The sequence below is a fragment of the Rhinopithecus roxellana genome, chromosome 14, assembly GCF_007565055.1.
Source record: "Rhinopithecus roxellana isolate Shanxi Qingling chromosome 14, ASM756505v1, whole genome shotgun sequence".
In the NCBI taxonomy this organism is placed as follows: Eukaryota; Metazoa; Chordata; class Mammalia; order Primates; family Cercopithecidae; genus Rhinopithecus; species Rhinopithecus roxellana.
In genome coordinates, this window is record NC_044562.1 from 114829911 (window position 1) to 114855520 (window position 25610).

Here is a 25610-nt window from a genome sequence, read left to right on the forward strand (position 1 = left end):
AGAGTTGACCAGAGAGAGAGAACCAAGAGAATATGTATATAGATATATGAGGGGAGATTTATTAGGGGACTTGGCTCATGCTATTATGATGGCTGAAAAGTCCCATTGCAGGCCGTCTGCAAGCTGGAGACCTTGGGATGCCACTGGTGTAAGTCCTGGAGTCCAAAGCCCAGCAACCTGTAGTTCTCATGTCCAAAGCAGCAAAAGAAATGTGTGTCCAAGTTCTCAAAGAGACCAGTTTGCCTTCTGTATTACTTCTCTCTAGGCCCCCATCAGATTGGATGGTGCCTGCCAACATTGAGAGAAGAACTTTCCCAGCTAGTTCACTCAGACTCACACTCCTGGAAATACCATCACAGATACACTAAAAATAATGTTTTACTAGGTATTACTTAACCTAGTCCAGTGAACACCTAAACTTAAGCCCACCAGTCCACCTCTTATCAACCTGACATCCAAACACATCCCCTTAAACCACACTTAATTTACAAATAAAGACAAGAACAAAGTAATCGTTCCACCTAACATGATCCAACTGTCTCGTGTACAAGTAAAAATCACTAATGCCTTCCTCAAAATTTGGCTTTCAGGATTTCAGCATTTGAAGTTTAAAGTTTTTGGGATTCTGATTTTCAAGATTTTAGACTTTAAGGATTTTGATCTTCTGGGATTTCAGCATTCAGGATTAGGGTGTTCAGGATTGTGTCTTTCGAGGTTATGATTGGCACTAGGATGGCACATTTAGTACAAACAGAAGTAGGGGTATCTTTCTGCCATGTGTACTTTGGCACTTTAAAGTAGTTTGCAATGATAAGTTAATATGATAATACTATATTAAAGAAAATTTTCTTGCTTAAGTTTTGGGTGGTTCTTGTCTATTTTTTATATTTGTGACCAGAAATATGAATAATGATTATAGTCCCTCAGTTTTGAAAACAAAATTTTCTATACTCCTCATTCAAGCCGCTGGACCATTTTAATTGCAGAAATCTTAATATTGCTAAATTATTTTTTTAATAACTGTTACCATTTGTAATAGCGTATTTGTGGTCATCAGAATTGTATCAACATTGTAAAACCAAAACAAAATACAGAAAATGACATTGCTGATGAGGATAATTTAAAATTGCAGTTGTCACCTATGTTCATTCTTTTTTTTTTTTTTTTAAGAGATGCACTTTAGCCCTGTTGCCCAAACTGAAGTGCAGTGGCGTAATCATAGTTTATTGCAGCCTCAAACTCCTGACCTCAAGCAGTCCTCCTGCCTCAGTCTCCCAGGTAGCTGGGACTACAGGCATGCACCACCATGCCCAACTAATATGTAACAATTTTTTGTAGAGACAGGGTTCTGCTATGTTGCCCAGGCTGGTCTCAAGCTTCTGGCCTCAAGCAGTCCTCCCACCTTGGCATCCCAAAGTGCTGGGATTACAGGAGTGAGCCACCGCATCTGGCCCATTCTTAATAATGAATTTAAATAAGTAGTATCATAACTTGATCTTATGAATTTTTACTAATGAATCTTTTCTGTTTTATTTAATGGCGGTTCCATTTACATTTCATTCAACAATGGGGACTACTGGTAAAATAATTTGAAAACTAGTCTAATCTATTATTTTTACAAATTAAGAAGTTAAAGATCAGTTTAAATGTTTCTTGCTCAAAGCTATAAAACTAGAAAATGGCAGATACCAAACTTTCTACTTAGTTCACTGTTTTTCTGATTTGTTACTTTATTTCTGTGTTCCTATAATACATCTAGTTTATGAAATGCTGTTTAGCATTTAATGACATGGTTTTTATGCAAGCATTCATTTATTTATTCAACAAGTCATTTTCTGTGTGCCAGGCACTCTTCTAGGCACTGGTGATATCCCCTGAAGGTGGAATTGTGCTGAAAATAAAATAAGAAAAGTAGATTCAGCCTCCACTCAGTTTTGATTGAATATATACCTGCAGTTAGCATCTATCTGTGTGTATGTATTTACCACTGGGTGATTTTAATATATTATTAAGAAGAACTTTTCTATCTATGGTTCTATTTTAGGAGAGTAAAAAAGAAAGTTTTTTAGTATTTTGAAAGGAGAGAAAAATGAGTAATTAAACTTGAAGCACATTGTTTGCATACTATGTACCTGACAATTTGTTTGGAAACCAGGAACACAAAGGTAAATAAGACAAGTAATGTGTGTATATTAAAACAGAGTTTGGCAAGTGCTGTAACGTACATGTAACACATGTAGGATGAAAGAGGAATAAGCAGGTAACTCTAGGCAGGATAATAAAAGGTTACTTTAAAGAAAATGGGGGGAAGTTTTTCTATGCCCAGAGAGCAACATGTGCGAAGGCTCACAGTTGTAAACACATTGTTCAGGCATTTACAAGAAAGTTTAGCGCAACAGAATACAGTGGTATCTTGGGAGGAGCTGTGAGTAGGCATTTTTAGACATTGTTAGATGACTGAGAATGGAATTAATGACATGTGAGGACTTTTATGCCCTTGGTATTCCTCATGTTTCTTTCTGTTTCATCCTTCATCCCTAGCTGTATTCCTAAGTGTTATTTTAAATCAGAGACTGTATTTTGTACTTCCTTATCTTACGGTGACTAGTTCAGTGCTGAGGGCTTGGTATATGCCTACTAATTAATAGTGTTCATCATTCACTCGGCAAATATTTTTGGTTCCAGTACGTGCAAGGCCTGTACTTTGTGCTATGGGGGAAGAAGTGATACAAAGCCAACCTTCAAGGAACTAGTGAACCCAAAACAAAAATTAGCAGGATTTTTGTCTGCTATGATGACTGCTATATCCCATGTGCTCACAGAGCTTACATTCTTGGCAGAGGAGACAGACAATAATAAGATAAATTGTAAAAAAAAAATAGACTATGTTAGATAGTAATAAATACTAAGGAGAAATTAAAGTAGAAAAAATGATAATTACCAGAGAAAGAAAGATAGTAAATTTATGTAATTTCTCATCCCATTTCCACAACTCTAGAACAGAAAAAATAAAAGCATCGCCTTATACAATTGCGATAAGGATTAAATGAGCTTGGATATCCATATATAAAAGATTGAAACTAGACCCCTATCTCTTGCAATATACAAAAATCAAATCAAAACAGATCAAAAACTCAGATATCTAAGACCTCAAACGATGAAACTACTACAAGAAAACGTTGGAGAAACTCTCCAGGACATTGGAGTGGGCAAAAATTTCTTGAGTAATACAAGCACAGGCAACAAAAGCAAAAATGGACAAACAGGACCACATCAAGTTGAAAAGCTTCTATACAACCAAGAAAACAATCAACAAAGTGAAGAGACAACCCACGGAATGGGAGAAAATATTTACAACCTATCTGACAGGGATCAATAACCAGAATATACAAAGAGCTCAAACAGCTCTATAGGAAAAAAATCTAATAATCTGATTTAATAATGGACAAAAGATCTGAACAGACATTTCTCAAAAGAAGTCATATAAATGGCAAACAGGCATATGAAAAGGTGCTCAACATCACTGATCATCAGAGAAATGCAAACAAAACTACAGTGAGATACCATCTCACCCCAGTTAAAATGGCTTTTATCCAAAAATCAGGCAATGAATGCTGATGATGATGTGGAGAAAAGGGAACCTTTGTACATTGTTGGTGGAAATGTAAATTGGGAAGGTATAGAGAGAACAGTTTGGAGGTTCCTCAAAAAACTAAAAATGGAGCTACCATACGATCCAGCAGTCCCACTCCTAGGTAGATACCCAAAAGAATGGAAATCTGTATCAGATATCTGCACTCTCATGTGTATTGCAGCACCATTCACAATAGCCAAGATTTGGAAGCAACCTATGTATCCATCAACAGATGAATGGATAAAGAAAATGTAGTATATACACAATGGAGTACTATTCAGCCAAAAGAAGAATGAGATCCTATCATTTGAAACAGCATGGTTGGAATTGGAGGTCATTATGTGAAATGAAATAAGCCAAGTGCACAAAGACAAACTTCATATGTTCTCGCTTATTTGTGGGAGCTAAAAACTAAAATAATTGAACTCATAGAAATAGAAAGTAGAAGGATGGTTACCAGAGGCTGGGAAGGGTAGTGGGGGTTTTGGGGGAGAAGTGGGGATGGCTAATGAGTACAAAAAATAGAAAGAATGAATAAGACAAGAGTATTTGCTAGCACAACAGGGTGACTATTGTCAAACATAATTTAATTGTACATTTTAAAATAACTGAAAGAGTATAATTGGATTGTTCGTAACACAAAGGATAAATGCTTGACATGATGAATACCCCACTTATCCTAATGTGATTATTATGTATTGCATGCCTATATGAAAATATCTCATGTAACTCATACATATATATACCTACTGTGTACCCACAAAAATTAAAAACAAATTTAAAGGATTAAATGAGCTAATTTGTATATATATAAAGTGTTCAGTGCAGTTCCTGGAAGTGGATAAGATAAATGGAAATATTATTTATTCATTTGGCTAAAATAACTTTAGCACCATAGTCATCTTCTTCTCATAAGTTATAGACTTCTTTTATTAAAGGATGCACTTTTCAGTGGTTTTAAACTACTTTATCTAAGGCTAATACTTTCTCACCCATGTGTTGCTCCTTTTGTCTTCTGAAGCAGATGCACTCACATCTAATATTCCTTTCTTATTGAAGCAAATCATCATTCTTTCATAATACTTTGTCAAAAAAAACAGCATTTGCTTATCTAAATGTCTGGTCATCATTTTCTATTTCAGGCATCAGGCAGGGACCCACATCTTCCTTTGGAAAATATTTATTACTGCTTCATCACTTACCACATCTCAAGGTTAAAAAGTCTGACAAAATGAGACTTCTTTGTTTGTTTACCAGCTAAAAATGAATACGATATTAGAAATGTTATTAACAGACAGAAATATAAAATCTTCAGTATTAATCTTCCAGAAATGAGATCACTTGCAAAGATTAGGTGAAGTTTCAGGTCTCCTACTAACCTTTTCTTTGCCCATCTAAGCTCCATGCAGCCCTAGATGTCTCCTGCCCACACATACCAATTCTTGAAAACTAGATTAACTCTCTCTTTGAGCTTAATTAGCACGCCATATTTAGCCCTATCATAACAACTATCATTCAGTGTCCTGCCCCACTCCCCACCCCTCCGCTCCCCAGACAGTAATCTCCTTAAGGTGAGGACTACGTTCTCTTCATGTTTGGATTACCAGCATCCATCACAGTGCCTCACATAGAGTTGATGTCCAATACTTGCAACATTAATTATAATGCCTGGAGGCATTTATTATATCAGGATTATATAATAGAAATGCCAGTTGACCTTGTTTCCATATCCCTGGTTGCTCCTTTGTCTCTCTTGGCTGCTTTCTGAGAAACAGCACCACCCAAGCATGTTGCCACACCCTGTCCTACACTTCCCCTGTCCTGCTCTGGTTCAAAATCATTCCCTAGTTTTTCTAGTAATGATGTAGTTAGAGGAAGGTGGTATCCAAAAACAAACAAACAAGCACAACAATAGTCTGGATATGAAGGGAAGACCTCAATGGTGGGAGTACCCTATGGAGTAACTATGGTCCAGGGTAGCTCTTCTGGATTAAAAACTTGATTTTGTTCTTGTTCTCAAGAGTGATGAGCCTGGCCTGTGGGATCTAACACAGACCATCAATATTTACAAGAAATTAATTTATATACCAGATTACCTATGTATGTACGTATGTATGTATTTAATGTATTTATTTATTTGTGTGTGTGTGTGTGTGTGTGTGTGTGTGTGTGTGTGTGTGTGTGTGACTGAAATACTTGAGCTTGCTATCCGAGTAAGTAACTTAATTATATCAGAGCACCTATGAAATCCATCAAATAATCAGAAGGTTATCCAGTGGTGGCCATGGAAATAGAGCAAAATAAGTTAGACTGTTCCAAGGATTATTTTACCCAGGCTGAGGAAGAGCCTTGTCACACAGAATATAGTAATATCTTCCTGATGACTAAGAGAAAGTAAACAGGTTGTAAGGTCTCAAGTATACCTTTGAAAGACTTGATGAATTTTTTTATTTGCTAAAAGAAAACAATTTTTTAATCCAGAAAAAATTCAGTGGCGTTTTATATATCCTAAAGTAAGTAATTGTACAATTCGATTCCATAACTATTTGATTCCCAAGATGAGTTCCTGAGATAATGATAATGTGATATTGCCAATGATGGTGGAAAGAAAGAAAGAGAAAGAATGGAAGGAAGGAAGGAAGGAAGGAAGGAAGGAAGGAAGGAAGGAAGGAAGGAAGGAAGGAAGGAAGGAAGGAAGGAAGGAAGGAAGGGGGGGAGGGAGGGAGGGAGGGAGGGAGGGAGGGAAGAGAAGGAAGGAAAGTAGAGGATTGAAATTGGATGGTTCTCTGTACCCTTTACTTCCTCTAAGTCAATAATCACCACAGTCTCAATTTCCTTAGGAAAGTTACCTATGTGCTTATGGTTTTAGCTGGCTTACTGGCCCTCCTACACACATTGGTAGTGCATAATGATCTACTAAGAATTCATCATTTACCCTTTTGAAGAAACTATGAAATGTAGGATAAATGGCTATTTAGCAAAATAAGTTGTACCTCTTGTTAAGGGCTATAGTGAAACCTTCAGCCTTATCTCAAGGTACTTTCTATTCCAGAAGTTGGAAACCCAAATGCCTATAGAGGCCGGCCTGATGGGAATGAAGCAGGAAGCTATTGCAGTGAACTGGAGAGCCAAGTTGTTTCTGGAGGAGCAGCCACTGCTCCGTTCCAGATAATTGTTGTAAGGCAGGAATGTTGGCCTAGTGTTACCATATTGTCCAGTTTCTCAGGTAAAGCAGGAAATAGAATTGTTATGTGAAATCTTTTGATTTAAATATTGTCAATTAATTTACTTATATTATTATTCTTAAACCATGTGCAAGCCAAACACTTCTGTAGGTGGGGTTTGACCCAGAGTCCTCCTGTGTATGGCTGCTCTTATATTTTGCTTGTCTGTTTGTTAAATTAGAGACTTTTACACTGTTTGCTTTTTTCAGAGCATCCTCTAAAACACTCTATGCCTCATTTGGTTATATGGAAACTCCCTCCCTCTCCAACCTGCGTACTTTGTGCATAAGTTTTCTGTGGCCGCTACATTTTCTCTGCTATCCTCATCATTCCAATGAACAGTCAGTCAAGTACTGAATGGAGTCTCCTTGAGATACTCTTCATATGAGGCCATTAAACATCCATAGGTTTTACTAGTTGTTTCATTCCTGATATGTGAGCTACATAAACACAATAAAAGATCACTTATTTCATGGGACTTAGAGATTATATGCTCTTTGGGCTCCCTTTTCTAAAATCTGAACAGAAATAATCTTCCTTCTCTTGTTTATTGAAAGACCTTACCAGATACTTTACTAGACTGTAGTTATCTTGAACATTTAATAATATTTGCTGGAGAGACTTATTGGACTTGGGTGTTCCTAGATACATATTCAGACACAGTGTCTTTGGGTATGTTTCTTCAGTGGGTGAGGAGTTGTCTTATTTTTCCTTTGAGTAACCTGATTTTCAAGGTCACTAGAGGACTAGTAGGGTATTACTTTACCTCTGTTTGGTATTGATTTATTTATGTTTATTTATATACTTTATATAAAGTATAAATTACTTTACCTCTGTTTGGTATTGATTAATCCAAGTAGGAACTTGGCAGCCACTGCTAAATGAATTGAAGAGTACTAAATATTTTTATAGTAAAAGTGTATATAAATATTAGTGTATATATGAATACACCATTTGGTGTATTGCAAACCCTCAAATAGACATAATTTACATTATTGCATTCTCATCATACAGGTTTGGGAATAAACAAAATTGATATACATAATTTTTCAGCAAAGATTTGACATTCATATATTAAGCTGCATCCTGAGTAGACAAAATACTAGTAATGCACAGATAAGATGTGAAAATTACCCCCCAAACCTTGTTGGTGTACTCTTAAATAGATTATGTAAATGCAGCCAAGTTTTTTTATCGGTATTCCTTATGAGAAATCACCATATTACAGAAAAGCAAAAAATAACCACTGTGCTGACAGCTAACATACAGGAATAAATCATAAATAATTTTTCCTTCAGAATTATAGTGAGTTTATCATTTTGTTCATAGATGTTCTGGTATAACTTGTTACTATTCTTTAAAACAATTCCCTACATTTCCTAGGTACATTCCTAGGTGGATTTGCAGAAAATATAAAAAATAAATTTTTTTTAAAGATATGTATTTGAGATCTGGTAATTGTTCACTTTTTGGCTTTAATGAAAGGAAGCGTTTCATAGTAAGTATTTTCCACATATGCATACAGACCTTCACTTCCCATCTCATTATATATTTTCAAAGGCACAAAGTGAAACTTTAACCTGAACTTCTTTGTCTCAACTGCTTTTTCTTTTGCAATATTGTAGGATGTCAAGGGCGAAGAGAAAGCTCAGTTGTTTGTAATAACTTCTGTGAAGCAAAAGAACTATATATTATATGGGAGAATTACAAGGGGAACCTAGTTTAAAGACTGGGAAAGTTAAGTAAAGATTAGGGAGACGAGGGAAGACTTCTCTGAGAAAGTGACATTTAAACTGAGATAAATGGGCACTATTCAGTGAAGAACAAGAGGGTGAGATGGGAGACAATATTCCAAGTAGAAAAGTGAGCATGACACCCGGAGGCATTTTAGAACCAATCTAAAGGACAGCCTTAATTTTTACTTGCAGTATGTAGATCATAATAGGTTAATGCAGTATTCTTTCCGACTCTCCATATCTTTTTCTCCTTTTGAATAAAACAGAAAGAGAAATAATAGCATATTACTGGGCATGAAGCTTTCCAATAAAAAGCTTTCTTAATACTTCTAAGGATTAGGGAAACATTAATTAGCTCTTCTACAGATATAACACTTAATTTTTTGAAGATAGTATTTTTCCTGATTACAGAGCTAATATATGTTTATTATAGAAAAATTTGAAAATCCAGAAAGGCAATGAGAAAGTATGTTTATCCACTACCAGAGAACATATAGAGTATAGTGGTGTTCTATTCCTATGTCTATATAAATAGTAGCATTTTGTCAATTAAGATGATAATTATATGTATAATTTTATAGTATGTTTTTTCACCTGACAAAATCATGGTCTTTTTCCCAGTGCTATTAAAATGTCTGTAATATGACTTTCATAGCTATATATGACTAATAACAATTTGGATACTACTATGTGCTAGGCACATCTACATTAACTTACTTTTTTCCCAGAACAATCCTATATGGCTATAATCCCCATTTTATAAGAAATTTTAAAACTTGTTCAAGGTCACAAGTTAATAAAGGGTAGAGCCAAGGTTCAAACCCAGTCAGCTTCTAGCTTCTGCTCTTAACCATTAAGGCTACGTACCATGATTGGTTTAAGTTAAGCCCTATTTTGGTCTTTTTAATTGTTTTTAGTATAGTTTTTGGCTATTTGAAATAATATTTTTCATTCTGTGAGTTGGCAGTTAAGACTGGGCCCAGCTCTAGCAGCTCATCCCTGTTCCACATGGTGCTGGCTATATTTACTTACAAGTCTAGGGCCTCAGCTGGACTAGCTGGACAGCTAGACTTCTCTCTTCACGTGATCTCTCATCCTCGATGGGGCTAGCTCAGATTGTTCACATGATGATGGCATTTCAAGAAACAAGAGCAAAAGTTATAAGGCCTTTTGAGTTTTAGGTGCAAAACTTGAACAGTATCATATGCATCAGATTCCACTGGTCAAAGCAAATCACAAGGCCTGCCAAGATTCAACATATGGAGTGATAAATTCATTTCCTGATGGAAGGAACTGCAATTTTGTGGCAACCTACCACACTTAGCATTTGGTTCAATGAAGACTTCTATGTGACTAGAGTGTACAAGTTCCTGAATTTTCGTAGCAAAATATGGCCTGGTATAAATAATCTTATTGACCAAAGATGGGCACAGGCAAGCATGCCTGCTACCTTGACTCTGAGGACTGGCCTCACTCTCAGGAGCCTGTCTCTGTACCTTAAGAGCTGATGAAAAATATAACTTTCCTACATTATTATGATCCCTCATCTCAGGTTGTGAACTTCTACACTTTTCTGCACTGAATGGTCAAGGACATCTGAAGCTAGAGAATTTCTCTCTAGTGAGTGGCAGGGGCAAGAGAGATTTGCCTTTCTAGGGTATCCTTGTACAACTATATAAAACAAATGTAAATGTGCTAGGGGTAGATTGAGTGAATAAGTGGAGCCTGGCAGAGGTATTGGGTCACTTACAGAGGATGTATCTGAGAGGTATATTTTGGAAGAAGTGACTGCACAGTGAAGATAAGCAATGAAAAAATAACTAGGCTGAAAATGGGGCTAATCTATTGCACAGTTTAAAAATATGAAAAAGATGTAACTGCAAGATAAGTGTGCTCATAAATAAAAATGCATGTCTTCAATAAATAGGTGAAAGGTGAAACAGATGGGGAAGGTTGACTGAGGGATTGACTAGGTACTGTGAAGGAACTGTTTGAATAATTGACATGATGGTGAAAGATAATTAGAACGGGGAAATGTCATTTAGGGTTACTCTAACAAGCATAATTCAGCCACTAACGATGGAAAGATTATGAATATGTTCATTTATTATCCAATAAAATGATAATTATGTTGTAGCCACTCAGACTTCCCTCTCCAAAATAGTAATGTTATTATTTTTAATCCAATCATATCTGTTGTTACATGTATATATTGTTTTGGAATATAAATATAAAGGCAGGTTTTATGTAGGACTTGCTCTCAATTGGAGAAGATGAGGTGTTCACTCTTGCAAATATAGGAATAGAGTGGACTTCTTAATTACCTTTAAATATTTCATGAGCTAAATTTATAATCATAGTATTAAAAGTATAAGCCATGATTTAAATATATCAAATATCTATGTTTTACCTAATGTACATAGTCTCATCTTGATAAATCAATAATTAATTGGGTGCTAATTCTGTCCCGCTGTGTCTCCCAGTAGTCCCATCCACTAAGCACAAGATCAACATGTGATGTCATTATAAATATTTTAAATAGAATTTACTCATAATATCACATGACTCAAAAACCAATTCATTATTTTTATCATTAATCATTTAATCAGAAGAATTTGGCATTTGATGTTATTCAGCAAGGTTTATGAAGAATAGCTATTTACTTATTTTCATGGTGTCACTTCATGTTGTTTTGAGTATAACTTCAGAAATTCACATTTGGCCGGGTGCGGTGGCTCATCTCAGCACTTTGGGAGGCTGAGGCGGGTGGATCACGAGGTCAGGAGATCCTGGCTAACACGGTGAAACCCCGTCTCTACTAAAAATACAAAAAATTACCTGGGCGTGGTGGCGGGCACCTGTAGTCCCAGCTACTCGGGAGGCTGAGGCAGGAGAATGATGTGAACCCGGGAGTCAGAGCTTGCAGTGAGCCAAGATTGTGCCACTGCCCTCCAGCCTGGGCGACAGAGTGAGACTCCGTCTCAAAAAAAAAAAAAAAATGCACATTTAAGCCAAGCACAGTGGCTCGCGCTTGTAATCTTAGCACTTTGGAAGGCCAAGGCAAGAGGATCATTTGAGCTCAGGAGTTCAAGACCAGCCTGGGCAACAAAAGGAGACTCCCATCTCCACGAAAAAAATCAAAAAATTAGCCAGGCCTGGTTTGGGCGCCTGTGATCCCACCTATACAGGAGGCTGAGGGAGGAGGATAGCTTGAGCCCAGGAAGTCAAAGCTGCAGTGAGCCATAATTGTGCAATTGCCCTGCAGCCTGGGCAACAGAGCGAGACCTTGTCTCCAAAAAATTAAAGTAAAATAAAATACCCATTCAACACTTCATAAAGTAGTGAGTTTATTCTTAGGTTAACAATAATGTGAGTAAAGCAAAATGAGAAAAAAAAAAAAAAAAAGTCTGTTCCATTAATTAGCATCCTGTTTTAACATAAGTTTAATTTTTATTTTGCTGCATTTATTTATTTTAGGGGTTCCTTTATTAATCCAATTAAAATGTGTCTGTAAACCACTTAGTAAATAAAACTGTGATTAACTTTATAAATAAAATTTAAAATTAGCATATTAATTTTCTTAGATGCCCTATCACACTTTTTCAACACAGAAATCATCAGAGATTGTGAGATCATCAGGGAAAAATCTAGAGCAAAAGGCTCTTTTGCTGTTTTATCAACATGCATAGTCATTGGCTTCTTTTAAAAACCTCTTTCATTTCAGACACATGTGTTGCTAAAATTTTATAAGCCTACATGGTAAAAAATCAGAATGTGAAATTATATTGACTAATTAGAATATGCACAGTCTTTCGGAAGTATTTAAGCACCTACTGTATGCTAGGGATTATACCAGGAACTGGGAATATGACAAGGTCCTGCTGTTAGACTGTTTACATTCCAATGGGGAGAGCTAGTCAATAAACACACAAATGATAAGCAATAATCATCATCATCAGATAATAAAAGTATCAGTGAATTAACAAAGTGTGAGAGAGTACCCCTAGAGTTTACATTACGGTCTTTTTGAGGAGATATTGTCTAATTTGAATGCTGAATGGTTAGAAGAAGCCAATGTAAAGAAGAAAATCCAGTTGCTAAAATTCAATCCACCAAAAGCCATTTCCAGAGATTAATTTGCATATTTAAAGGAATCAGGAAACTGAAAACATTGGTGGAATCATGGCAGGTATGTCCCTCAGAACATACACACATGCACACACACACACACGCACACAATTTTGCATCTCGTTATTATTGCTACAGAACTGTTTGTGAAATAAATATAAATTAAGTCCTAAGTATAAGACCTATTGTGGATCCTGAGTCTTAGTAAGATGGAGGTAACTTCATATCACAAAATCTTTTATGTTTTGACCTATGCTTATTGGGCTTAAATGAAACCATATAAGCAAGGTGGGTCTTTGGAGAGGTGAGGCAAGATGCTGTGAAATAGGTACTTCTAAAAGCACAGTAATATTAAAGTGTTAAATTTGGAAAGCAGGAGAAGCTTTAGTTTTCATAATATTATAATTATAAAATTATAAAAGTAAAGCCTGACTACATCTTGGATGAGTCTATGTAGAAGGTGAAGTTATCAGAATTATGAAAGCAAGTAGAATCGATTTTAATATTTAGCAAAAGAAGGTATGCTTCAGTTTCAAAAGTTTAAGAAACATGGCCTGAAATGCTTTCCTAGTTCTACCCTCCTAGCACTTAAAGAAATGTAAGAACCCTAGAATTATGCAATTCTGTGTTATCAAATAATTGTAAATGAGTTATCAAGATGGGCATAGATATATGTACAGGAATATTTTTATCAGGTTTATTTGTCATTGTGAAAATTTGGGAGAAAAATCTATGTCCACCAAAGGAAAATTAGTAAAGAAATTATATATACATTTATGACAAAGTTATACCCAACAATTAAAGATCATGTTTTGGAAAAGTGTTTAATGTCATAGTAAAATGCCCAGGAAGAAAAAAAAGTGGTAATGATTCAATATTTAAAAGACACACATTTACAGATAGAAAATATTTGGAATCAGTACTGCTTCAGAGAACAATTTGGCAGTATCTGTAAAGTTGAAAATGTGCAGATCCGTTAATATGATTATTTACCAATAGATGAATAGTTGTATAATCATGTGATAGAATACAATTTTGAGGTTAAAAATTCATGAATTGGAATCCTGTATCTGCAACAGAGATAAATCTATATACCTCAATAGAGATGGCTCTCAAAACATGTTGAATTTTAGAAAAGCAAGTTACAGAATTATATGTACCATATACCAGTATTTATATAAAATTTCAAAATACATATAACAGTAAAATATTGTTTATGTATACATATAGGAAACAAACATATTAAAACATGACCTGAAAGGATACAGACAAGAATCATAATACTGGTTGCTTCTGGGGTGGAAGGGAGGGGATTGGGCTGAAAAGGAAAATGGCATGGGGGTGGGGGTAGTATTTAACTTCATCTGTAATGTTTTCATCTTATCTTTTAAAATAAGCAAAAATGACAAAATGTTTACATTGTAAATTTAGAGTAGTGGACATTGTTGTTTACTAAACTCATTTTTTATGTAAGCTTTTAAAACTTTCTAAAAACAAATGATTGAAAAAAAGCATATCAATGGTTCCACAGACATTTAGGATTTTTTTGTTTCTTTGAAGAATGTCATTGGTATTTGATACAGAGTGCACTGAATCTGTAGATTGCTTAGGGTGGCATTGTCATTTTAGCAATATTAATTCTTCTAATCTATGAGCATGGAATAGCTTTCCATTTTTTTGTATCCTCTTCTATTTCTTTAATTAGAGTTTTATAGTTTTTTTGTATTTTCCATGGTTATTATTCAGCAGTGAGATTACAAATCAGTATTTATATTCATCTTCAAACTTCTCTGTATTTTCCAAATTCACAAGATGAATGTTGAGAAAAAAAATGCCACTTAACAGATAAATGATAACTATATTGGATTTTTGCTATGAGGGCTTCCTAAGACCCTTACAATTGTGCTGCCTCTGGAAGGCTGAAGTAGCAGCAAAAAAGGGCTGATCCTCCCATACCCCATCCCCAAACCCTGAACAAAAGAAATTAGAGGGCTGGCTGCCTGCAAGATGTAAAGCTGTGAAACCAGCCTTTTCTTGGGAAGAGAGGCAGACGGATTAGGGTGTCAGTCTTGATCAGGCATTAATCTTCAAACAGACATCAGAACAAGAACCTAGAGGGTTTACTAAAAAATAGATTGTCCCACGAGTTTCTGATTCATTAAGTCTGAGATTCGGCCTGTGAATTTGCATTTTTGACAAGTTCCCCGGTGTTACTGGCAATAATGATGTTTGTCCAGAACCATGTTAGAGAACTGCTGGTTTAAGCAAAACCCAGCCATCAGATATTGGTATTTTTGATTACTGAAATGTGAGGGAAGCATTTGGCAGCAATCACTGCAATGTTATTAGATGGCAGATCCACAAATTACTTAATGGAGTGAGCCAGCCAGTCTCAGGGAAGTTAGAGCCACATTTAAGAGGAGGCAGGAAGAAAAAAAAAGGTATCAAACAGAAAGCTGAAAAGTAGGGAAAATGGGAATGGGCCCAGTGTAATGATGAGACCACTGAAGAGATTTCTTTGGAAAAGCAAGGTAATAAAACAGACATGAAAAGGGACTATAAAAAAACAAGTTTGGTCATCAGAGTCTGTTGCTATTTGACAAAACTAGGGGTCCAGGATGGCACAAAGTTCATACCACTTTCACAAGCACTAGAAATTCCATGAGGCCACAAACTCCTTGTGAACAGGGATTGACCCATCCTCATCCCTCCCGTCCTCTTTCCTTTCTGTTCTTCCACATTGAGTAGCTCATTAGAGCCAAATATTACACTGGGCTTTGGATAAATAGTATTTTGGTGTCTTAATTCAGGCTGCTATAACAAAACTCCGTAAACTAGATGGCTTATAAACAACATAAACTTTTGTATCATAATTCTGGAGGCTGGCAAGATTAAGGCACTGGCAGATCCAGTGTCTGGTAAGGGACTACTTTCTGGTGCATATGGTCTTTTCGCGGTAAACTCACATGTTGGAAGAGAGCTCTTTATGGCCTAATGCCATTCATGATGGCTCTGCCCCCATGACCTAATCATCTCCCAAAGGCTCTATCTCCTAATACCATCACCTTGGGGGTTAGGATTTCAATGTGTGGATTCTGGGGGAATACAGACATTCAGACCACAGTACTTACCATCTTTGTACTCCCAGCACCTAGCATAGTACCTAGCACATATAGTAGCTACTCACTAACTGTTGAATGAAATGTGAATAAACACAGACATGAACAGCAGGAGTCATGGTCAAAGGTATAGTGAGTGGAAGATGTTATGCCTGCAGGTAGGACATTTCTGTGAGAAGCATAGCACAGTGAACTGGGGCCAGTGATGCAAATTACCAGCTTGAGACTCTATTGGGACTGCTACTACTTGGTACTTTTCTTTATACTCCAAAATTTTTCCCAGTAAATTTTTGGTATTTTCCCCATTGCCTGCCAGTGTTTGCCACATTCATACCCACAGTTCCTTGCTTTCAGTTGTGAGTAAATGCTTCATTACAACACCCTTAACCTGCCTCAGAGCCAAGGCTACAAAGAAGGCATATACCTGAATATATGATGCCTTTTATATATCAATATACCTGAATATATGATGCCTTTTATAGATCAATATACCTGAATATATGATGACCTTTACCACAAGATGGTCTCCTGCTTTCCTAAGGAGAAATCCAAAACAAGGGTTTGGGCCAATTAAATATACAGACTTTTAGGAACGTAGTTAAGTAGTTATGTGTCTCTTTACAGTGCTTAATTTGTTACTTGATTAAGTTGTACATGCGTATTTGAAATGCATGTTGTCTAAAATAATACATTAGTTTTTTCACTTACATGTTTTAAAATGATTTTAATTTAATACTTTCATATGAATCTTAAGTCATTTAACACAGTTTTTCAGAGTGTATCATCTTCACTTCCATTTAAATTGTTTGAAATACAGTACCTTTTGAATCTGTGGACAATGCTGCCACTGAAATATTTATCACAAACCACAAGTCCCATTCATTCAACACTATGATAATTGTTTTTCATCCATTCTTTAGTGTAGTTTCATGAATCCCATAATGTAACTATATACAGTATATGAAATTGGTCATAAAAAGGCTTCTTTACAAAAACAAATAATACAACTGTGAAGTTGCATTCTCCACAGGACTGGATACTAAATCTTCTAAAAATTTACTCGCCATGATTTTTTATTTAATAGCTCAATCAAGATAACCTTTATAAGCATTCCACACTATCATTGATTATGGCAGTTTCAAGCTAGTATCTCCTCCTTAAATAGCACCTCATAACTGAATAAGGGAATTAAAAGAGCACCCCATAATATAAGGAATTTTGTAAACTCTTGACTATAAAGCAAATTCCACTCATATTCAGTAATATTGGAGGGAAACCGCCTCTTATATTTGGAAAAGTACTATAAATTTATTTCCTTCTAACTTTTTATTTAAAAAAAAATAAACATTTTCTTCTCTAGACTAAAACTGTATAATGATTAGAAAAGAAAACTGAATCAAAGGGTTATATAATATTAAGAAGTTATTAAAATATGATTGGATTAACACACAACTCTGTAGTTTACAGGTCATAAGAAGTGATGGATATATTTTTATGTCAAGTTAGAAGGAGGCCTTATGTGTATGTTTGTATGTTTGAGTGTACGTGTATATGTAATGCCATAATTATGGGTCTGTCTCCAGTAATTAGACAGTTGAATATGCTGAAGAGCAAGTAAATTGGTTTAACTGGAGTAAGTGGACTAAGTTGGAAGAAGGAAACAACTTGAATTTGACATATGATTTTGATAGCAAAGGACATCAACGTCATTGGGCACACTTCGTAGTTTATTCTATTTTAAAATTGTAAAGCGTCTCAGTTTTCAACATTAAATATACAAGTTCACATATTTACATATGTTTCAGGCTACATTATTGGAATTTTGAAGTCATGAAAACATCAGATGAACCAACCTGCAACACCTTGGATTCAGATTGGAAGATAAAGAGAAAGTTTAAAGAATGTGGCCTATAAAGGCGGGTACCTGGAAATATTAACCGACTCACACTGTAAAAATGAGACCAGTTTCTAAACAATAGAGATTGTTTTAGTACGACATCAAGGTTCAAGACAAATGTTGAACTAAAAACTTTACACTCCCCACCCCCGTTCACACAGGTACCAGCATTGGTGAATTATGATTTTCCTTAGTCAGAAGCACTCATTTTTACCCATGTAGACCATCCTTAGGAATTAAATATTGGTTATTTAATGTAGATTATAATGGGAAGCTGATTTTTTTCACAATGGCAGATTTCAAGGACTTGGTTCCAAACTGAGCTGAAGCTTCCCAATGAGTTTTGTACAGTCTTGGAAAAGCTGTGCTGCACTGGCCGACTTTTGAAGGCCATCATGCTCTGTAATATAAGGATATCATCTTATTGCTGATATCTTTGGAGAGTCCCCAGCAGACACAGAAAATGAATGGAGGCAAAGAGTGTGACGGAGGGGACAAGGAAGGAGGTCTTCCAGCTATACAAGTTCCTGTGGGTTGGCAGCGTCGTGTGGATCAAAATGGAGTGCTTTATGTCAGGTAAGTTCTTATTATCACCTGTGGTACCTGCAAAGTTGCACTCCAAAGACTAAGGAGAGAACCAAACATGGTGACTGATGGCTCCTCATATAAATGTGAATAAGTGACCTTTGTGCTAGAAACATATGAGAGTTTTTAATTACCTTAGATTTCTAGAGAATTTTTGTGCATTACTTGTTTATGTAAGGTGTCGTTCTGCTTATCTCTGTAACAAGAATAAAGAAAAATATGATGATTTCTAAAAGAAACATGCCATCATCATTACCACATTCACAGGAGAATGTAAAATACTTGAAATATCACTTGACTTGAATTACTCTGTCCTTCAGAGTATGTCAGCTGGCTTTTTTGATAAAATTGAGTTTTTATCCCTAGAAAGCTTCAGTTATTAGACTTCTTAATGCCTTCTGTTAACGAAAAATACGTTTCTTTTTTTCTGTATAGTCTTTAATCTATTTCCTTGCATGTAATAGTAAAAGTGAAAAAGTCATGGAGAAGGCTCTGCATCTTACAAGTAAATAGTCATACAAATAAAATGCCTACTCTTTTCAATGTCAGTGCTATACATCTCTTGTAGAACAAGCTGAATGGAATGATTAAACTGTTAAAAAGAAGTTTTAGTCTTACTTATTAAATAGTTGACATCTAAGTTCCCTACTTCATAGTTTTTCTGTAAGTGTATGAAAGAAGATACCATAAATCTTTCTTTGTGATGTAATGAAAAACTTTTAGAAACAGACTATAACTGTTTAAAAGGTATCACATTCCATTATTAAATGGATGCTATTACTTTCGGTGTGACTATTTATATCCCAGCTTCAACAGAATTTGCCAGTCCAGCAAGAATGTATTTATAGAAATGAGATATTTTTGGTTATGTAAACACAGACTATTTTATGGCATAATAACTCAGAAAGTCAGTTCAGATTCTGTCTTGAGTTTGTTTGCTTGTTGTATGTAAGGCATTTCTTGAGGTAAATCTAGTTACCAATTAAAAGCATTTTGTCACATAAATCTTACTTCTATAATATTAAAGATGTGATCCATATTTATTGGGGTGAAGGGATAAGAAAGCAGAGAATATGAAGCTCATCCCATCGTAGATAAGATGAACAAGCACACATGAGATAACTTCTTCAGAGTTTCTATTGCCAGTGCTGTTAACAAACTACCAGAAATACGTTGTTATAAATATAATATAGCAAGTTATCTGTGTTATACGTTTATACTTATGTTTGTTCTAGTTTGTAAAGAGCAAATGTATATTCAGCATAGAACAAAAGACTCTAAAATCTGGATAATATTTTTTCACTTCATTTTTATTCCTATGAAAGATAAACGAGCTTTTTCAATTTCTGCAAGAAAAAACCAAATTAAGTCTGGGAGTCAAAAACCAAGTTAAAGTCTAAGAAACTGTCGGTTATCGTGTTCATGATTTTCCGAGTCTGACTAGACTTTAGTATGGGTTCTCCAACTTCAAATCTGTATACTGATAATTATTTTGGAAACAAGCTTTCCTAGATTAGGTAAAACACTCTCAAAATAAATTAACCAGTATAGATTTAATTTGTTTTTATATAACTAAATTACTACTTGAACATGTATAGCTCCTTCTATAGCTCCCTGCTCAATGTGCAGTTTGTTCATAATTTTTAGGTTAGTCTCCAGCTGCTCCTGCCTCAGCGTGGCATTGAGGCTACACATTAAATTTTCCACCTACTTCCAATCTTCTAAGCTTTATCTATGCTGTAAGTTTTTTAACTATTTTTTTCCATTAATTATTACTCTGAGAAATTAATTAAACAGATACAACTGAAAGAAAGAACCCAACTGACTTATTGAAAGGAAATGTTTTTAAAGCGTCTGGAGTACTTTAATACAATTAAGGAATTCTTGTCTTCAGGTTTAATTTTACAATTAAATTCCTCTAGGATTCAGTCCATATACTTTCTTCTAAGTTAAAATGTCGGGCAGTTCCTTTTCACCAAATTCATGAATGCTTCATATGAAAAATCAACAAGATATTACACTTTTTTTCTTGTTGTTTTTGAGACAAAGTCTCACACTGTCGCCCAGGCTGGAGTGTAGTGGCGCATCTTGGCTCACTACAACCTCCGCCTCCTGAGTTCAAACATTTCTCGTGCCTCAGCCTCCCGAGTAGCTGGAATTACAAGCACGCACTACCATGCCTGGCTAATGCTTGTATTTTTAGTAGAGATGGGTTTTCACCATGTTGGCCAGCCTGGTCTCAAATTCCTGACCTCAAGGGATCCGCCTGCCTCAGCCTCCCAAAGTGCTGGAGTAACAGGCGTGAGCCACTGTGCTCGGCCTGATTTAATTTTATTGAAATCACCAGACCTGCAAAAATATCTTTTTGCCCTTCCCTGCTGTGGTTGAACTCGTCACTAAAATGAGAATTCTCTGCATATCACCTGAAAAAAATTAGCCTAAGTAAATGAGTAATTTGACAAAGTTGAGGTTTTTTGTTTAGATTTTCTACATGCCGAAATTACTTTCATAACTGTCCATAAATAAAATATGAATTGCATTTTAAAGCTGGTTCACTTATAGATTTAAAAAAATATTACTTGTGTTTTTGTAGAGATAGAATAATCTGTGTACAGTATTGTAATGTTTTTTATATGAAATGGAGATTATTGTTTTTGGATGAACTTGATCAGAGGGCTTAAGTGAAGGTTTGGTAAATAGTCATAAATGAAAGGTATTCTCAAGTGAAAAGTATATAATTTCAAAGCATAATATGCATTTAATTTAAAACATTGACATATTAATATAGTCCTAAAATGCAGATTGTCCATCTCACATAAAATATAACTCCCATTGTAAATAAAAATCAGAGACATCTCTTGTCATTTGAATTAATACCTAGTCTGTATTGATGAGTATTCACATATCTTACTGACTTTTGTGATCTGAAACTTAGTAACATTGAAGCACCTACACAATTACTAGCCCAAAGACCTGCAAGGCATCTTTCTGCTGCCTAAAACCCTATTTCCTCAAAAGTTTCCTATCTTTTGTCAACTCTGCTTAATTTCTCTCTCTCTCTCTCTCTCTCTCTCTCTCTCTCTCTCTCTCTCTCTCTCTCTCTCTCTCTCTGTAGAGTTTGACTCTTCAGGGTATCTTCAGATATAACTGATCTATTATATCTTTAAAGAAACACACGGGTGAGGGGGAGAAAAAAGAAACCTGTTTTTACATAGGGACAACTTGGTTCTAGATTCCAAGATAAACAGGGACTTGTTCACTCCAACTTTTGTGGACTTGCCAACTTTCTGGTTCGAACCTCAATATGTTTCTAAATTTCAGTTTTTCCTCAAAGAGCTTTAAAAGTAGACATTCTAGTTTAAAATGAGAGTTGTTGCTATTATGTAGTTTTCTTGTTTGTTCCTTTCTTGCCTCCTTCTGTCCTTAAGGATAGCATTTTTACCACCTTTAGTCTACTCTTGGTTTTCAAAACACTTTTATTTAATTTTCTATGGAGATCTGTATTTTTCTGAGAAATATTTTGGTTCAAAAGAAAACACAATAGTGTTAAAGGCTATAATTTAGTAGCTAACATAATATTGACAAAGAAAATGCTTTTCCCTAGTGGGAAAATATCCCATAAAGGACAGTAAGACTATAAATTATGCCTTTTTTCGTATAATATGTGTAGTCAAAATTATTTCCTGATGTTTTTTAAACTATTTTTACAGTCCCAGTGGGTCTTTGTTATCTTGCTTGGAGCAGGTTAAAACATACCTGCTTACCGATGGAACATGCAAGTGTGGCTTGGAATGTCCTCTTATTCTTCCCAAGGTAACCATTTCACAATAGATCTACAGCAGTATTTTATTTTTTAGGTGTTTTATACATTTGTCTTTCTCATTTTGCATTTTATTTTTTATTACTTCTCCAATCATACATTTTAATTCTTTATGTAATTATCATATTTTGCATGCATTTTGGAATACTTAAAAATTGTGGAAAATAATTCATGTCTGAGAGTCATTTTCAAAGATGTCAAATCTATATTCCTATAAATATTTCATTAAAACCACCTTTGTACCTTTTCATTAGAGCTGTATCTAATACTGCTCAGCATTTAATAGTGCAATATTTTCTCTCATTACTGTAACTGCTCAAATCTGCAATGTTATTGTTAGCACTGGCATTGATAAATCTGCCACATAGATTCTCAGAATCACAAAACTGAACCCTCATAGCCAAAATATGAAACTGTTTTACTAATTTGTAAGGTGAAAAGTAAAATCATGTAAAATGGTAAAATATTATTTGCTATAGAAATAGGTCATTATTTGGTGAATGTCTATTATAATACTAATTTTAAAAGTAAAGTTTAGACAATTTTTCCTTTTCATTTGTGTGTCACCACATTCAAAGAAAAGGATTTACATAATAAATAAATTTTTTAAAAAAACAAGTAATAGATTTTCAAAATCAGTGACAGGATAATATTAACATAGTAATAAAATGAAGCCAAGGAAAAAGTTAAATGTAGAAATATCACAGCTTTTTGTTTTGTCTTTTTTAAATGTATTTCATCTGTTTTTACACTGTTAGAACATCAGGAGGTATCTAAAATTTACAACATTATCAGATATTATACCTTTTCATATGTTTATCTTGGCTGTCTTAGAATTAGGATAATATTCATTATTTACTTTGCCACCAAAAGCTTGCGTTCAGCAGAAGTACTTACTAAGTTATATAAAGTTGCCTTTCTTAAAAACTTGAGAAAATTTTATTCAGATTTATGGCTTAATCTATGCACAACTTTTTTTTTTTTTAAACAAAGGGATCTTTTTATTAAATGTTTTTACAGACATATTCTAAACAAAGGCTGTGCTTTTTCCAGGTGTTTAATTTTGATCCTGGAGCTGCTGTGAAACAGAGAACTGCAGAAGATGTTAAGGCAGATGAAGATGTCACAAAGCTATGCATACATAAAAGAAAAATTATTGCAGTGGCCACACTTCATAAAAGCATGGAAGCCCCACATCCTTCTCTGGTGCTCACCAGTCCTGGAGGAGGAACAAGTATGTAATATGGTGAAAGGTTCAGGAATTCTCCTCTCCCTAGGGAAGGAGTTACTAGAAATCATTTTGCCAAGCATTTTCTCATTCTACTTTTCAAGCATGCACAATGCTTTTAAAATTCTGTATGTTCTATCATTTTATTACAAATAGCAAACTAGTTCTGAAAAAATACAGTGATTTCCCAAAATTTCTTACCCAGAGCATTCAGTTAAACAGGCAGAATGAACACTAATTAGTACATACAAATGCTCTGCAAGTGTGTAAAGCTGAGCTAACAAATCTTCACTTGGTTTTTAAGAAATAAATGTAGCCTTTTTCCCGGGGGTGGATTGGAATGTGTGGTATCAAGTCCCCAAAAGCAGTGTTATTCTTTTAGTTATTTGTCAAACACCTACTAAACAGAAATCACCTTGCTGAAAACTTTTTATATCCCCACCACCACATATGCACATGCATGGGGGCTTTCTTTTTTAAAGATTTCAAAGCTGCAGAAAAGTTGCAAGAATAGTTCGTGCAGTATCCTTCATCTAAACTTACATTTTGTTGCAGAAGTTACAGTTATTGTGACAATTCAACCCTAAATATTTCAGAGTACAACGGCACACTCCTACGTAAACACAATTTAAGGCTCACATTCAGGAAATGTAACACTGATATAATATTATTATCTAACATGCAATCTATATTCAGATTTCTCCAATTGTCCTAACAGTGTCTCTCATAGTTTCACAGAAATTCAGTCTTGACCAGGTGCAGTAGCTCATGCCTGTAATCTCAGCATTTTGGGAGGTTGAAGTGAGAGGATCGCTTGAGGCTAGGAGTTTGAGACCAGTCTAGGGAACACAGCAAGACCTGTCTCTAAAATAATTTAAAAAGGAAAAAAAAAAAAAAAAACTAGCCAGGCATGGTGGTGGCTCACACCTTTAATCTTAGCTACTCGGAAGGCTGAGATGGGAGATCGCTTGAGCCCAGAAGTTGGAGGCTGCAGTGAGCCATGATCACACCACTGTGCTCCAACCTGGGTGATAGAGCAAAACTCTGTCTCGATTAAAAAAAAAAACAAGAAGTCAGTCTTTTTAAAGATTTACAATGCAATCAAAGATTGTACACAGCATTTAGTTGTTACATGTCTTTATATCAATTAACAAGTCTTTTTCAATTTTTCGTGACATTAAATTTTTTGAAGAGTCTAGGCCAACTTTGCACAATGTTCCTCAGTTTGGATTTTCCTCATATTTATGTTCAGGCTAAACACATTTTGCTAGGAATACTGTATAGATGATGTTAGCTCCTCATCAGTAGACCCATAATGTCAGTTTATCCCATTTTGATAACATTAAGTTTGATTGCTTAGTTAAAACTATGTCCATTTGATTTTCCCATTATTGAAATACCCTTTTCCCTTTATGATCAATGTGTACTCTGTGGAATTACACTTTTTATACTTTGGAACTGAGGAACTTCTCTTTGTAAGGGATAGAATATGAATGCTCTCCAAAATATTATAATCTAATGTTTGAATATTAATTCAGAATAAAATATAGCTAAACACCAAAGCATTTGTTTATGAGGGATTATTGATACTTTCCAACGGAACTCTGAAAAATAGGGATGAAGAGTATAACCTGTAGTGATCAGAGAAGGCTTTATGGCAGAACTCAGATTTGGACCAGCCTTAGAAAACAGTAGGATTTAGACATCTAAGGGGGATAGGAAAACCTTCTCCATAATGAGTGTAGCATAATAAGGGATGTTGTAGAAACTGACTTGAATAGAAGATTAGACTAATGTAGGTAAATTGGGGCCAAATCATTGATTGCTTTGGATACAAAGAAGAACAGTTGCCATGTCATGCAGGTAATTAAAGATTCACACTTAGAATTCATGTGAAGAGGTGTAACTATGTTTCCTTTTTTTTTTTTTTTTTTTTTTTTTGCATACTACCATGGACATAATCTTACCTGTGGTTGCTCTCACATCACATTATATCATACAGTTTTACCAGTTTCTAAAGAGTCTGCTTATTGCCTTTCTAAAGACCCTGGCAGAATCTAGATCTGGCTTCTTTGTCATGCCTATATATAGAAGTTTAATTATTGAAATTAAAGGTAAATATTTAACTAGCACAGGTAATAATAGGTACACCTCCATTCCCTTTTAAAATGATACTCTTTATGGGATTGATTACTTTTACCAGCTTCAGACATAGCATTTATTTTAGTTTCCTAATTTT

The 25610-nt window shown here is 35.1% G+C and overlaps 1 protein-coding gene across 3 annotated transcripts in view; it reads left to right on the plus strand.

Moving 5' to 3' along the window:
* MBD5 (methyl-CpG binding domain protein 5) overlaps window positions 1-25610 on the plus strand; it is a 548850-nt gene that overhangs the window by 475663 nt on the left and 47577 nt on the right. For all 3 annotated transcript variants that reach the window (XM_030917008.1, XM_030917009.1, XM_010358052.2), the window contains 3 exons: window positions 17647-18314; window positions 22034-22136; window positions 23197-23377. In XM_030917008.1, the coding sequence (XP_030772868.1) occupies window positions 18202-18314; window positions 22034-22136; window positions 23197-23377 (397 nt within the window). In that variant the 5' untranslated portion in view covers window positions 17647-18201. The remainder of the gene's footprint in view (window positions 1-17646; window positions 18315-22033; window positions 22137-23196; window positions 23378-25610) is intronic.